Source organism: Accipiter gentilis, chromosome 4 (genome assembly GCF_929443795.1).
Source record: "Accipiter gentilis chromosome 4, bAccGen1.1, whole genome shotgun sequence".
Lineage (NCBI taxonomy): Eukaryota > Metazoa > Chordata > Aves > Accipitriformes > Accipitridae > Astur > Astur gentilis.
Genome location: NC_064883.1, coordinates 3,365,347 through 3,381,061, shown reverse-complemented (window position 1 = coordinate 3,381,061; position 15,715 = coordinate 3,365,347). Strand labels below are relative to the sequence as shown.

The window sequence follows — 15,715 nt, the reverse complement described above, 5'->3', positions numbered from 1 at the left end:
TTAAGTCATTACTTAAAAAGGCATACCATTTTATCCAGTTTGCTTTTCAGATTATCTCGGTCAATGCAGGCCTCTCGATAGGCTTGGTATGCCTTATTTACTTGTTCACGTCCAACTGAACCGCATTCCTCTTCCAGTCGGGAGCCAAGCAGCTAAAAGTTTAACAGACATGAGAAGTAAGAAGTTTTGTATGTTATACTGAGAACTGCAAAATTTAAAAAGTGCAATAGTACAGCCTGCAACTTAAACTAACATCATTTTTTTTAGTTTAGAAAATAATCAAAGACATTGATACGGACCAAAACTTTTTACAAAAGTGAAACAAAGGCTGTCTACGAATTCTGCAATCTCTAACCATACTTATTCTCACTAGTTTACTACTATGAGTATTTAAAAACCATCCACAAGTCATGGCTACTCACACTGGCAATCCCGTAATCATATTTTTTCCAGGCTCTGAAGATGTGCAAACTGCTTTTTGGAAAAGAGTTTTAAGCATATAAAGACACAACATATAGAAAGTTCAGAGGAAACCAAACATAACTTTTTTAATGACTCATAATTTAAACAAAGACTTTTTTTCAGTGTAATGTGTTTTTTTATGTGAGAAAAGCCAAAGCAGAATTATTTTACAAATAACTATTAACTTCCAAGTCACCACTATCTCATTGCCTGCTAAGGCAAGAGAAAAGCAAGGGGGAATAAGCATCACTAACTAGATTGTCAGAAAGAGGGGGGGCAGAGTTAAAATATATTCAGTATTTTTAATAAGACAGCAAGAAGAGAAGTCTTACATCAAATTACATCCATTCACATAGAAAGTAGTTGTACTAAGTATTGAATTATCCTTTTCATTCTGTATACCCTGCACACTTGCTTTAAATTATTGAGGCATTTAAACACATCCAGTGTAGATATTTGCAACAGATTTACATATTTTCTTAAAAATTAAGACACACACACACAAAAATTACAAAAATCAACAGTTATGTATCTACCTTAAATATCTCCTCTTTTAGATGTTCACTCGAAAGAAAGTACAGGAAAACAAGCCATAAATATAGGAAGCTTCTGCCCTTTGCTTTTTGTATTGACCCTCAAAGTATGTGTACTACTCATTTTAAGTTTTGTCTTTTAAATTTTCCTCCCCCAAATAAAGCCATTCTGATAGAACATAAGCCTTATCAAACTTTCTGGAAGTTTCCATACACTTTGAAATTTAAAACTCAAAGGAGGTAACTCCCCGTGTATTTTTTATCATACAGATATACTAGCCATTAACAAAGACTGAAAGTCAGCTCTGTTAAGTAACAGTCTAGGCCCTCTCAATGCCTCTCTCTCATAGAAACATTTCTATGGTATTCATATATTAAAAGGAGTCTTCTCTATGGAAAACAAAGTATCATCTTCAAGACAATTAAGCTGAACCAGGCCAACCCAAAAGATACAAGACTAAAAAGGGATCGTCAAGGTCAAGTCCTGTTTATTGTGATTTTGAGTAACCACATAAAAGATGTTTGTCGTGGTTTAACCCCAGCCAGCAACTAAGCACCACGCAGCTGCTCGCTCACACACACCCCACCCACCCACCCACACCCCCACACCCCCACCAGTGGGATGGGGGAGAGAATTAGGGAAAAAAAGTAAACTTGTGAGTTGAGATAAGAAGAGTTTAATAGAACAGAAAGGAAGAAACTAATAATGATAATAATAACAATAATAAAATGACAATAATAATTATAAAAGAGTTGGAATATACAAAACAAGTGATGCACAAGGCAATTGCTGACCACCTTCCGACCAATGCCCTGAGCAGTGATCCCACCTCCAGCCCAACTCCCCCCAGTTTATATACTGGGCATGACATCACATGGTATGGAATATCCCTTTGGCCACTTTGGGTCAGCTGCCCTGGCTGTGTCCCCTCCCAACGTCTTGTGCCCCTCCAGCCTTCTTGCTGGCTGGGCATGAGAAGCTGAAAAATCCCTGACTTAGTCTAAACACTACTTGGCAAAAACTGAAAACATCAGTGTTATCAACATTCTTCTCATACTGAACCCAAAACTGTACTAGCTACTAGGAAGAAAGTTAACTCTATCCCAGTGGAAACCAGGACAATGTTACACTCAGCATGGTTCAGAGAATATTCACTCTAGAGCTCTGTTCCTATCCTCATTACTTTCCCCAGGACCCTATATGAAGAAAGTGCTGAGAAAGTTCTGCCTTTTGACAGAAGGTCAATCCTGTCAAACTAGTCACTAAGAATTCCTGAATAAGTGTTTCAAATTGTACTGAGTGTGCCTCAAACTTTTCGTTCCAATGCCACAAAATAATATATACTTTGTAAGCTTTAAAGAGTCAGTAGCATATACTTAAGACTAAGTCCTAATAAATGTATCAGCTCTAACTCCAGGATCTCTCCTTCCATCTTATATTAATAAGAAAGTAATCTATCAAAGTTAAGACCTTCTGCAGTACAAAGACACTTCACTGCTGAATGATGGATATACATAGCATTCTTTACTCAGGGAAAAAATCCCGCACCATGGCCAATTTCTAGCTTTAATGAATTTCACTAAACTAAGGCCATGAGAAACTGCATATAAAACAAATTCCTAGACTCCTTTAAGTTTTAGAATAGCTGCATCAAAAAACAGCTGGCCAACACCTCCATCTTAAGCATTGCACCTTTGTATTTCATGTTTGAGATTGCTATTAGCTAGACCTAGCCAGATATTCTTAACAACCAATTTTTCCTTATCATTGTGGTATATTGAGCCAAAGAGATTCTTTTGATAGACAGTCCCTGGATTCTGACAGTTTAAAGACTTGGCACCTCACTATTCAACAACACTGTGACATGTGCCCAAGTTAAACACCATAAAGAGGTAGATGAATTACAGTAACAACCCAATGCAACTACACCTCTTTTGGAATCATAGCCAGTGTCTTTGCAGTGCACTACTGCATTGCATCATATACGTGCCCAGTAAGAATCAAAAATCCTAGTATGATGTAACTAGACTACCAGAGGAACAATGTGTGTTTCACTTAAACAAACAGAACAATTTACCCAAACTTTTTAACTTGGAAATTATTTTAAGCACATATTTTAAACACTTAACCACATGTTCCACCATCCAGACAGGAGCAAAAAAAGTAGCTGCTACCAGAAGCTGGTAAGTCAACTTTTTTCCTTACCTTCTCTTCTAGAATTCTCACTCTTTTTTTTAAGAAGGAGTTCTCCTTCTCTGTCTCCTTTAGCCGTTTCTTGATATCTTCATATGCAGTGACAAGTGCGAAGTGTGAGGCAACAGACTCATCTCCACTGTAAGATGAAACAGGAATCTCCCCATCTCTCTTATGAGCGTTGTCTGCTTTTTCATGGTTCAAAATACAGATGTCATCCTCTACCAACTCCTCCATGACAGCTGTTAAAAAGACAGATAAGAGTGCAAAATTTCACAAAGACAAATTCATCAAGAGTCTCAAGTCTGAAAACCTTCCGAAATAATACTGCAGGGTGTTTCTAAGTATAACAAGACTGAATAATTAGGAACTATCTTAATGTTGCAGAAAAATCTTGAAACCCATTATACATTGAAAATACACTGCTTAGAAAAGAAGCATCTTTCACTGTTACTTGATAAAAATATTTTGAGTACACATCAGATTTATGAACCTCAAAATTAATTTTTATTAAGGCTTAACACCATCCTAGAATTTGGCTGGTACCAAATATCTGAACTACAAAGGAATTAGAGGTTTTCTAAGTCAGCACTGAGCAGTAAAAAAGATTATAGTTGCAAGAAATCAACTAACTACTGTGGTTCCTGAGCAGGAGGGCCAAATTTCCTTCATTCTTGAATGCAAATATTTATACTTTTCCCAAACTTTAAAACGGAATCGAAAGGTACACTTGCTTTAGTCCTTAAAGAGGCTGCATGAGTAGCTATTCTTTACTCAGTCACAGTAGAAAACATCCTGCTGAACAAGAATTACAGATTCTTGACTGCAATTATGATGAGAACGAAAATCTACTCAATAACGATCTGCCTAAACATGCATGGAGGAAACTGACAATAAGCTGACCATAAGAAAAGTATCACCCTAAAACACTAGGCAAATCCACCTGAATGACAAATGCAAAGTAACCATTAGGTCGAGTTTTCATTACAACACTTATCATTTAGGCACAGCAAAATATTCAATAAGAAAATACCACCTTTAAAAAACTCCATATACTTTCTTGAACTCCAGGCCTTAAGGGAAAAGCACCAACAGCATTTTCCTTAATGTTAATATTTATCAGGAACAAGTTCAGGGGTTTGATTTAAAAACAAACAAACAAAAAAACATGCTGAAAAACCCAAACCCAACCAAACAGATAAAGACACAGTTCATTCTTGTTTAGTTATGAAGATCAAGATTCCTTGCATTTATATGCAATACTAACAAATGCTATAGAGCATCTGATAACATTTCTCCCCCCCCCCCCCCCAAAAAAAACCCCTACTGATGCTACTTCTACCAAAAGTAGATTTTTATTTTTCCCCTTGAACAAATCCTTAGGTTCCTGATGATTAGCTAATGAACCAACAGAAATGATGGAATGAAAGAAATGAGCATAATGAAGACAGTTTGTATTTTAGAAAAAGCCATTTCAACAGAAAACTGACCTGACCACCTGAACATTGCAGGAAAGACAGGCATCAGTGGGGGAAAAACCCACAGCCACAGTCACTGACTCTACTGTGTATTTGCTATTTAAATTCCAACTAGACTTCCATTTATTTAGCGATACTAAGAGGTAAAGGGATCAACTGCCCTGGAGCTTATCTACATGGTCAACTTTCTCTCACCGTGCTAGCAATGGAAAAGCTACATGGACGGCAGCATTATGAAGAGCTGTAGCACAGCTATAGCTGAACAATGGTGCTGTTATCACATTTGTCTCAATTTGCTTCAAGCCAGTTAGACAACATGATAAAAAACTGCGACATCTTGTTTATACTAAATAGACAGCAATGGAGTTGCAACAGCAAAAAAAGACAAGCAAATTACAAACCAAAACTGAAGGCCTTCTAATGGTTATCTTCAGGAGGCGAACAGATGCCTTGTATATTGTTTGATGTATTCTGACAAAACACGTAGCCTAAGCTTCCCTTGCCTGTTGCTTTGCCTTATACTTATGCAGAAAGAGCCTTGCAAAAAAGGTTTGCTTCCTTTTAATTGTAAGAATAATATCACTCCAGGCACAAGGTGACCTTGACCAAAAGCACTACATCATTCAAACTGCATTAACTGACTGAAGCAATTGCTCATTTTGTCTTCTAAGATGAACATAGCTCTTCTCTCCCTATTTTACCAAGGGCCCTGCAAGTCTTCTCACCCATCTCATCAAATTCCAAGAGCTTGCCTTCTTCAAGGCAACACATCTCCTTTTCTCTGAATACTAGACTCAAATGTCACAGCTTATCATTAACTCTTGAAGAAGCAGCAGATTGTGTGACCTTGTACATAAAATACATCTTTATCCCCACACTTTCCTATAGCTCCTAAACTTGAGCATCATACATTCCCTATTTCTTGCACACATCAGTTCCACCAGGAGATGGCAATAAGGGAAAATGGGAGACATCAGAATACAACATCATATTTATTCTCCATTTTGCTAACTAAAACTAACTGCCTTCATGAGCTTCCAAAAGAGCAAGACCTTCAAATAAGACTCGACATACACAAATACTATTTTATAAATTCAGGTACACACTTAACCTGTACCTACTAAGAGGACTAGTTACACTAACATCTTTTTACCTGAAAGATCTTATTTAGTTTACAAGATTATTCAACTCTGGTTTTCTGATGCTGCTCTCTAAGCCAGCACTGGATGCTATTTAGAAGATAAGCCTATAATTCCATATAATTCAAAGGGCCTTGTAATACACATTTTTCAAAATTTCTACACAAGAGATAACCATTTCAGAAAGATCTGATATACACATTTTTGACTAATCTTACTGCATACTAAATGACAAGAAACTGCCTACAAATCAGAAGTCTACTTCTGAGAGACAGGTGCCCAAAGAAGACACCTTCCTCTTGGCTCATATCTTTAAACAGATCTGATGATGTAACACTTTGGAGAGGAAATGGCAACACACCATACACAGGCTTAAATGAAGTAGGATATTCAGAAGGAATTGTGCGATTTTTAAACTTTTTGCTTCAGTTATTAAAAATAAATAAAATTATCATGAAACATGCTTCTCTGTACTGGAAGCTTAACAGCCTGTCAAGAAGGGAAAATCACCACAACATTCACTTTTTATATACATTATTTTTATCTCTATTAACATAAAGTATTAATAATATCCACATACCGTATTACACTGCCACGACCACAAAAAAGTGCAGTCATTTCAGCTCTAGAAGAAACACTATTCAAATCACCACTGTCATCACGCCCTACTTCAGACAGACATAACTTTCAAATAAATGGACAGATTTACATAAACTGAAATTTAAATGCCACTAAACACCAATTCACTCAGAATTTTAGAGCCTCACATGAAGGAAATATAATAAAATATTTACATTACTCTAAGTTTAGCATAAGATCACTTCAAAAAGACATAGCGTAGACAGTCAGAAAACAAAAAGCTGTTGGTATTTTGAGATTTCACCCTATCTCTTAAAGGACATTTCTGCTTTTGGAAAGAGGCACTACTCTTTAAACCAAAAGCACCTTTTCTTCACAAAATAAACAAGCCACTATGATTTCTAAGAGATATCATGATGCTATTGTCAGTCAATCTGAAAGGAAAAGTCTGTACATACTTCATTCTAAATAGCTCTCCATTTTCTCCCATATTAGTTATTCTACAAAACCACACAGTTAAATTTAAAAAAACCCAAAACTTCAAAAATTGTAACAAATTTATAGAAGAGGAAAAAAACGAAGAAAACATGCATTTATCAAATCTCAGGTATGAATTGATACAAAATAATTTTAACAGTTAACTCTATTAGTAAACATCAGTCTGCTGCCTGTCCTTACTAAATATTCCTTTTATTGTGTATTTTAAAAAGTTTCAAATCTCACAGTCTACAGAACTGTATGATAGACATTTTCTAAGAAAAGTGTTATGACTTCTGTATTGGATAGGTGCATGATGACTCAAAAATAAGTTATAATATACGCACCACTAACTGCACTATGCATTTGATGAGCATGAGAAAAAAGTCACATTAGAAAAATTAGAGCAGCATTGCTAAATATATCTAAATAAATCAACAGAACCTAAAAAAGAAAAGACCCATTTATCTCTATGCTGCAAAAAACTTTCTGAAGTATTTCCAAAGAAAAAACATAAATGCAAAGTTACTTCTCCAACACCTGCTAAGCCCGTATTAAAAGGGCCAATAAAAGATATAAGCTCATACAAGAATAAAACCTGGTCATTAAACAGTGCAAGATCAGCAGTTCTGTAAAGGTCATGGTGAAATGCACAGTTCACCCAGCTCTGTCTTGCTGTCAGGAAAAAGAAAAAAAAGAGAAAGCATGCTCAGAAGTACTTTCTCCATAAGAAGCTCTCTCATGATATTATAGCAATAGACAGAAATCCTTAGAAGACGAAACCTTACAAAATGGGGCTATTATCTGTAAGAAAGGCTGTAGCCTTTAATTTACTCTTTATGGACAGGAATCAAAATTTAGTTTCTCCAGTATTATATTACATCATTTAAAAAATATGAACTGTAAGCAACAAAGAAGTGCTTTCTGACACAATACATGCATTAGATTATTCCACAAGTTACGACTCGTCGAATCTGGCAGTCCCAGAAGGGCTTGCAGGATGGCTTATTGAGTCCAGCCACAGACCTCTGCCTGCGTTTTATTCTGTTTGGCTTCTCCAATTCAAAGCTACACTTGTATGTGCTGCTGCAAATGCTCCAGAGCTGTCACTCCGTAGCACCCAAGTGAATTTTGATCTCTCTTGAGTAGCAGTTCATGAGATAATCTGTACTAGAGTAACCAGTTAAAGTGAAAGATTTCCCACTAAAATATTTAAAGTATTATACAGACAAGTTAATGTCTATGCATACAACTGATGTCCATCTCAAAGTACCTAAAGCAAGCTTTATGATCCCACTTACCACACATCCTATCCCAAGAAAGGTCTCCTTAATACTTTTGCCTGTGACAAAGAAACATGTTACATTCATACATTTTTTACAATGATCTGCACATGAAACAGCCTATTTAAAAGGAATTAATCTTTACTTCCAAAAATAAATACAGTAAATGAATACAGTAGTACTGTTTGTATTAAATAACTAATGTTTTAAAAAAACCAAAAACACCACAACCCAAATACACTGTCAACAGAACGTAGTATCAAGTTCTAGTGGGAGTAATTATGTCCACTGTTTATAAGCATACAAGTTTGAAGAGATGGCACTACTTAAGTTTTCTTCAACGTACTGCAGAAAAGAACGGTTTACAGAAACCACTTCTGTTGTTCACGGATGCTTAATATAGGTTATAGAACAGCTTTAGGATTTAATATATTAAGCATTTTGAGAATAAAAATGTTTTCCTATTTCTTACTAATGCTTGGCAGAAATATAGCTTTTCTCTTCACAGAGCTTTACAAATATTAGTCATTAACACCATGGGAGGTAGTTAAATATAAAACAGATTTTACATACAAGGAACACAGGACGCAGAGTCTCTAATAGCAAACAGACAACTGCACAAACAGATTTCTGTAGTTTGAAATGCTAATCTTATTCTTGGATCAGGAAGAGAGAGAGTAAAAACAGGATTACATTAATTTTTTCCCAGTATCAAGCAGATTCCCATTTTGCCCCACTTTCTGATTTGAAAGAGACCAGAACGGTTTTCAAAATATTTCAAAATGTCGAATGCAAATAATTTCAAGATGGTATTTTCCTGATTTTTTCAGGGCTACTGAGAGTCTGAACTATTTTACTTCATTTACCTTCTAGACTTCAGGGTTTTGACTTCATAATGGTAGTATGAATAGTCTCCAGCTGTTAATAATAGGAGTATAATTTTTGTACTGGTTTACCTTGCCTTACATAGAAGGGTGCATATATGCATGTAGACATAAAAATAAAACATTAAATTCAAGAAATGCCTTTGATCCATAAGAACCCTGAAGGAGCGTGCAGCCCTCACCTTAATTTCAGAAGTTGTACTGCTTTTTTCTTTTCCTTTTAAAAAGACACTCCAGCACAGCAACGAAAAATACAGAATTCCTGCAGTCGGCGTCAAAAACTCCACATAGTATATGGATCACATGACACATGATGCTAAATAAAGCAAGACTTCAGTCTCTTTAAGCATCTACCATTTTGCATCTCTCCCTCAGAAATCTTAGGTTCCCTTTGATTCCAGTTGTGAACAGCCTGTTCTACTGCGAGACACATCACTTTTTACAAGTACTTGCTCCATTTTTAGAGAAAAAAATCTGCATACACACATCTCAGTAGCTGCTAGCTTTGGCCACCACTTATGCTTCCGTATGGACAAAGTCCGCAGCCCCAAAGCACTCCCTAAGAGTCCATGTGTACAAGGGCACAGCCCTGCAGCCTCAGCATACTTGGTGCTCTTTCAGGAACACGTCAGCGTATCAGCTACATCAGACCTCCAAATCGCTTTCGTTTTGCTGCCTCCAGGAAATGGAAAGTTACTGTCTCTAAGCTCACAAACCAGATCACTGTAGTTCATCTGTCATGAACGTCTGGGTGAGCTAGAGGAACCAAGCAAAATCTCCCTATGTACAACAGGCAATTTTTTTCAATCTCAAAATTTTTACAATAAATAAATAATCTACTCTCCAAAGAACTAGAAAAGTACTAAAAAGACCATTTTATGACAACGGTGCTTTATAAACTTTACTTTCTCTGAACAGTTTTACACCCCAGTATCTTCATCACTAATTTGTAAACCCTATGCATCTTCAACATAATGTATTCAATTTGTCTTTCTGTGGATGCTGTCACAACAACCACTTTCCCTGACATCCAAGAGAAAGGGGGGGGAGGGGGTAAGCCCCAGAAGTTAGAGTCAATTAACTATCGTCCTCTCAGCATCCTATAATCTGTTTATTAAACTATTAAATTTAATCTTGCAACTAATTAGAAGCAATACTGCCAAAGAAACACAAGCAGGAGCAACGTGGCTTCTGGCTGTTAAACCTTCCTAGCACCAAATATAAGTATATTCAAAGCTTACTGAAAAACCCGTATGTTCTCATGCTAACACTGATTATTATTTTAATAGATACTTTTTTTGGTGTTCATTCCTTCCCACTTCAAAATGTTTATAAAGACCAACACTGAAGAAAGTGAAGAGGGTTTGTTTTTGGGTTTTTTAAATCTTTTGTAAAACAAACAGTAGGTCCTACCTCCCAGTCATCAGTTTCCTCTCCCTCAATTCAACTGTCAGATTAATTAATGTTCAATAAGTTCACAAGTTCAGCGATGAGGTATTATGAAAGCCTTATATAATTGCATTAACTTTTAATTCAACTGAAAACATACCTCACCTGTTACAGCTATTAAAAGGCAAGTTAAACTGAGCCACACTGATGGCCTTTGGTCATCCTGCAATTCACTCACATAACATCTGGAGGTTTTCAAGACATGACTGGACAGGGTGCTAGATAATCTCACCTAGCTTCCCTTTTCCACAAAAGGTTGGACCAGATGATCTTTTCAGGTCCTTTCCAACCTGGGCTGTTTTAGATTCTGTGATTCTATATTCAGGTTTACATCTCATTATTTCAGACAAACCTGGTCATTTGAACACAAGTTCCCACCAGCAGCTTGTAAGTGGACGACTTGGAATATTCAAGTTACTTATGCTTCACTTCCCTCCTCAAACTTCATTTCTTCTCCCCAAATGTATTGTCAAATTTTAGCAGCATCTACCATTTTATACACTAAGAATGCCACATAAAAATATTATATAATCATGTAAAAATAATAGTTAATTAATGCAATTATAGTATAAACATATAGCAAAAGCATAAGTCTGATTGCAAAGCTGATTGTGGATAAAACACATACGTATGGAGTCTCTAAAAGTCCCCCCTTGGCAGAACCCACCACTGACTTCTACCAAGCTATTACTAGTCTGACTCTTGTATTACTCCTATCATCGCCATTTTAACAAACTGGATCTTGTTGCCACTGTAACTGTTTTATGGAGTACGGACTGTCTACCTAGACCACCTCTGTTTAGAAAATACCTGGGAAAGAATGAAAAGATATATCAAAAGGTAAATCCACACTGCATTTTATCCCATCTATTTCTACCTTTTAGCTTATTTTCTTCAAAATCTATTCTAAGTCAGATATCGATGGCATGTGCAGCGACAGGTCTGCATTTTTTCCAGGGTAGTTTTCACTTTCCCAAGTAGGCATCCCACATTGAAAATTTTCCAGTCATAATGCACAATCTCCAATTCAATCATAAGAACAAATGTTACTGGATTTGGAACTTCATGTACAGTTTTTCCAACATTGTGAGGCAAAGTTGTTCTATTTCTTCACCCCGAGTATACCAAATACAGTTTGTTCATGTATTGGACCTGATAATTTTCACACTTTCCTCACCTTTTAAGTTTCATATAGAAAAAAGAGATATACTGAAAACCAAATTAGAATATTTGCTGAAACTTAGGCAATCTTAAAATTCTCTCTAATTTATGACCCATTTTTGCTGCACGAAGATGTCACTTCATCCCCTTTGCTCTTTTAAAGAGCTTTTTACCATTGAATTTTCATTGTAAAACGTAACCTAGCTAGTGTTCCAGCAATGGTCACTTTTTACTTTTCTGAACCGTAAACTGTAGTACACAAGGGCTGAAAAATAAAATGCAGTTTTAGAAAAAATGTGGGGTTTTGGAGGGGAAAAGGTGGCTAAAATCCTCATATGATCTGATCTAGAGTTCATTCAACCAGTGTTTTCTGCCTTCTGACTTCACTCATAGTTGTTAGCTCAAAAATTGTGCTTTGAATTTGGGGCAGTAGTCTCCTACTTAAGTTATAGTGCAATCATCTGATAAACACTTCTTTCACAAGTTCTTTTACAAAATACCAATTATTCAAAGAACAAAATGTAGCAGTAATCTTAAAATTTCTTTTGCTTTCTACAATAAAAATTCCAGCATACATGTGCTAACAGATAACTGGTATTATTAGCAGCAGTAGCACCTAATCACACACCACTATGCAAGAAAATTGTTTCCCATAGTCCGTAGTAACACTTCTCAGAAAACTCTGTCTCAGAAGAGCACCTCACCTTTCGAGCCCAGAGCAGACCTGACTGTTATGACAACAGCCTGACCCTCGCTCTGCTTTTTCCAGAGCTGGCTTGCTGGTCTTATAGCATACACACAGTGTATGGGACAGCAGGGAGATTAAGTGATTCCTCCAAGACATGCAAAAGCTCCTAAAACCACTCGCTGGAACAGTTTACGGCCCAACCTCTTCTCACTTGTAAGCTGCTGGGGGACAGATTTATTTAAGGAGATGAGGGTAATCAGGTAATACCAGGTGAAACACCAGGACTTCAAGCTGGAATTTCTTAAAAGTCGAAAGCATCACTCGCATACGAGACTATCTCAACACTCACCTGTACTCCCTTCTTCCAAACCAACACGGCCCGCAACACCTGTATTCCGGTCTGCTCCGGTATTTCATCGTGTTTCTGTTTCCACATCTCGTGCCAATAATCCTACTTCGTTCACGTCCTTTGCCAGATTCCCCTGTACGCGAACTGCTGCTCTAAGAACTCGCCCGGTTTTCCGGCTCAATCAGCTGCAGCTTTTTAACCAGCTTTATTGGCTACCCGGGACCCGTTCCCAGCCCGTTAGCAGAACCTTTAAACTCTGCTCGCCCTCCCTCAGCGGGGAGGCCCCTCCTCACCCGGTCACCCTTCGCCCGCCAAGCGAGAGCCGGTCAGGGACGCCCCGCAGGGCTCCGCCAGCCTGCTCCTTCGGCGAGGGCGACTCGCTTCCACGAGGAGAAACGAAAGATCGGCCGCAGCCGCCCCCGTCCCCAGGGGCAACCGCTCCTACTCCACCGGCCAACGGCGCACGAAGCTCCCCGGCACCCCCGGGGACGCCACGCGAGAGGCTAGGCCGCGGGGGGGGGGGGGGGCCGGGCCGCCCACAGGCAGCCCCCGCCGGCCCCCCGCGCCCGCCCGGCGAGCACCTCCCCCCCCCCCGCCGGCACCGGCACCAACCTCTCCGGGCCTCGCTCGGCGCCAGGCGGGTCAGCAACGGGCGGTCACCTCGGCGGAGACGCAGCGCCGGCCGTCGCGGCCCCCGCTCGGGCCCCCTCGGGCCCCCATCGCCTCCGCCCCGCCGGCCCGGCCGCCGTACCGGCCTCCGCCACCGCGGGAAATTCCCGGGGCGCCGGCCCCGCCCGCCGCCTTTCGAGGAAGTCAACAAACGCCTCACGTGACGCGGACCTCGGCCCGCCGGTCCTTCTCCCCCTCCAACGGGCACTCGCTGCTCCCGGAAGGAGAGAGGCGGCTCCGCCGCCTGACCGGGAGAAGGAGGGCGGGCGGGCGGGCGGACTACAAATCCCGGCATGCAAGCGGGCGGACTACAAATCCCGGCATGCTAAGCCCCTCGGGAAGACCGGCTCCCTGGCTCAGGGCGCAGGCCGAGGCCTGGCTCCGCCCGGCGGGGGTGGCTGCTGCCACTGCCGCCGCCGCCCAGGGGGGCGGCGAAGCCTGAGGCTCCGCAGGAGGTGTGGGCGGGCGGGTGCGGTGCTCGGGGTCGGCGCTTCGTGCAGGCCGCAGGGCACGGCCGCTAGAAAGCAGCGGTGCGAAAACCGCGCTTCGCCACTCTGAGAGGTGCGCCGAATCCCTCACCCCGACGCCAAGTAAGACCGCGATGAAGATCCCTGCCTTTTCCTGGGGAGCTGCCCCCGGGCAGCAGGCACGTCGGGTGGGAAAAGGCGTTTCCCAGCAGGCGGAGCGCACCGGCTCCTCGGCGGGATGGCTTTTTGTCCTGCGTGCCCGTGTCCCCCCGGCCACGGCCTCCCCCCCCCGCTTTACCTTCTTTAAACTATTTCCAGCTTCTTGAGAAGTTCGCACCTGTGTACAGCTGAGGAACTAGCGAGCCGCAGTGTAACATTTTACATTCATGCTCCCCTCCCCCCTCTTGTTTTTGGTTTGGTTTTTTTCTGCAGTAAGCGCAAAGGCAGAGGTGAAAGGCAGGACATCGCCGGTTCCTGCACCGGGGGGACAAGATCCCTGCATGTAAGCTCATCTGACGGAAACACAGCTTTTTTTTTCCTCGGCTGAGTTCAAAGTGAAGCAAGAATAAATCTAAATCGCAGTTCGGGACCTCTGCTTTAGGGATAAAAACAAGCTGATTCAAGAAGTCTAATGGGGGAGGGCAGCTGTAGCGTTCAAGACTAATTTAAAACTAACAGGAGTTTCCGGCTGAAAAAACAAGCAGTTTGCTTTTATGTTGTGAGAGGTCTCTGGCCGAGTCCCAAAGGGCCTTTTGCAACTGTCCCGCAAAGTCAGCTGGAGCGAGGGTAGTGTTTTAGCATGCCAAATTGATCTACATATGGAAGAATATTGCAATATTGTGTACTCCTTAAATAAGACCAAATGGAAACAGGACCTCACAATCTGCTGTGGGCAGGGAATTGTTATTTGGACAAGAGTCTCATCTAAAAACCAAACCCACAAGATCTCCATTAATCATGTTCATAGACCTCAAAACAACTTTTTAAAGTTTTCAGCATACTACCATTATTAAGATTTTCACCAGAAGTTTAGGTTAGATGTAAACTTTGCTTTTTTTTATGAGCCAAAGTAGCACACGGCTCGGTTTTCAGCTGTACTTAAAATCCTTCTTACCAAAAGCAGCGTCCTTCTTTTCAGTCCAAAAAATACCATTTCCAAGTTAACACCTCTTCATGATAATTAATACGGCATGGATACAGATGTGTTTGTATGTCATTAAGTTACAGAACAGAGTATTACATAAATTAGCATTGATTTGAAATAGTGCCATTATGAAATCCAGAAGAAAAGCATATAAGGATTTGGGCTATCCAATATGTCCACTATTTTTGTGAATAGCATTAATGGACTGATTATCACATTTATTTTTATCCATGTACTTAATTTGTAGTCTTTTTCCCATAAAAAATTACAGTTGGGGTCATATCTGCAGAGCAGTTAAAAAAAAAAAATAGTCCCAAGCAATGGCCAATGTTGTAAAACCTGGTGGTACACATCTAAAACCAGCTTAAGAGACAGTAATATTAGAATTAATGTCAGAATTTATTCTCATAGTAGAGAGCCTGTTTTTTTTCTTTCAAATGTTGAATATTTAAGTGGGCAACAGTTCATGGTGTCAGTTATCTTTTCTGAAAAAACCCCAGATACTTTGATTTCTGAAGAGAGGAACACTAATTTATTATCACCTCATTTGTACAGAAAGTACTAGAATGGGGTATGGATTAAAGAGCTAATTATAACGTGTAAGAACATATATAGTTAAGCTGCAAGTGGGCATACAATGTTTCTGTTGAACAACTATGGAATTAAAAAAAAGAGAATGAAACGTACATTAGACTGACAGATTTTTTCTTAAAACACCATCATGTTGCTACATAGCTCTTTGTAAGCTGTCCAGCCTAG

General features: G+C 39.8%; 1 protein-coding gene across 10 annotated transcripts in view; it reads right to left on the bottom strand.

The window, feature by feature from the left end:
* Window positions 1-15,715, bottom strand: part of AZI2 (5-azacytidine induced 2) — a 1,028,525-nt gene that overhangs the window by 14,602 nt on the left and 998,208 nt on the right. For 6 of the 10 annotated variants that reach the window (XM_049799290.1, XM_049799287.1, XM_049799291.1 and 3 more), the window contains exon 2: window positions 27-154. In XM_049799290.1, the coding sequence (XP_049655247.1) occupies window positions 27-29 (3 nt within the window). In that variant the 5' untranslated portion in view covers window positions 30-154. Of the gene's footprint in view, window positions 1-26; window positions 155-3,201; window positions 3,432-8,163; window positions 8,205-12,676; window positions 13,226-13,288; window positions 13,419-13,516; window positions 13,565-15,715 lie in introns of those variants that run through there. The other 4 variants (XM_049799283.1, XM_049799286.1, XM_049799285.1 and 1 more) reach the window with 4 other exon arrangements.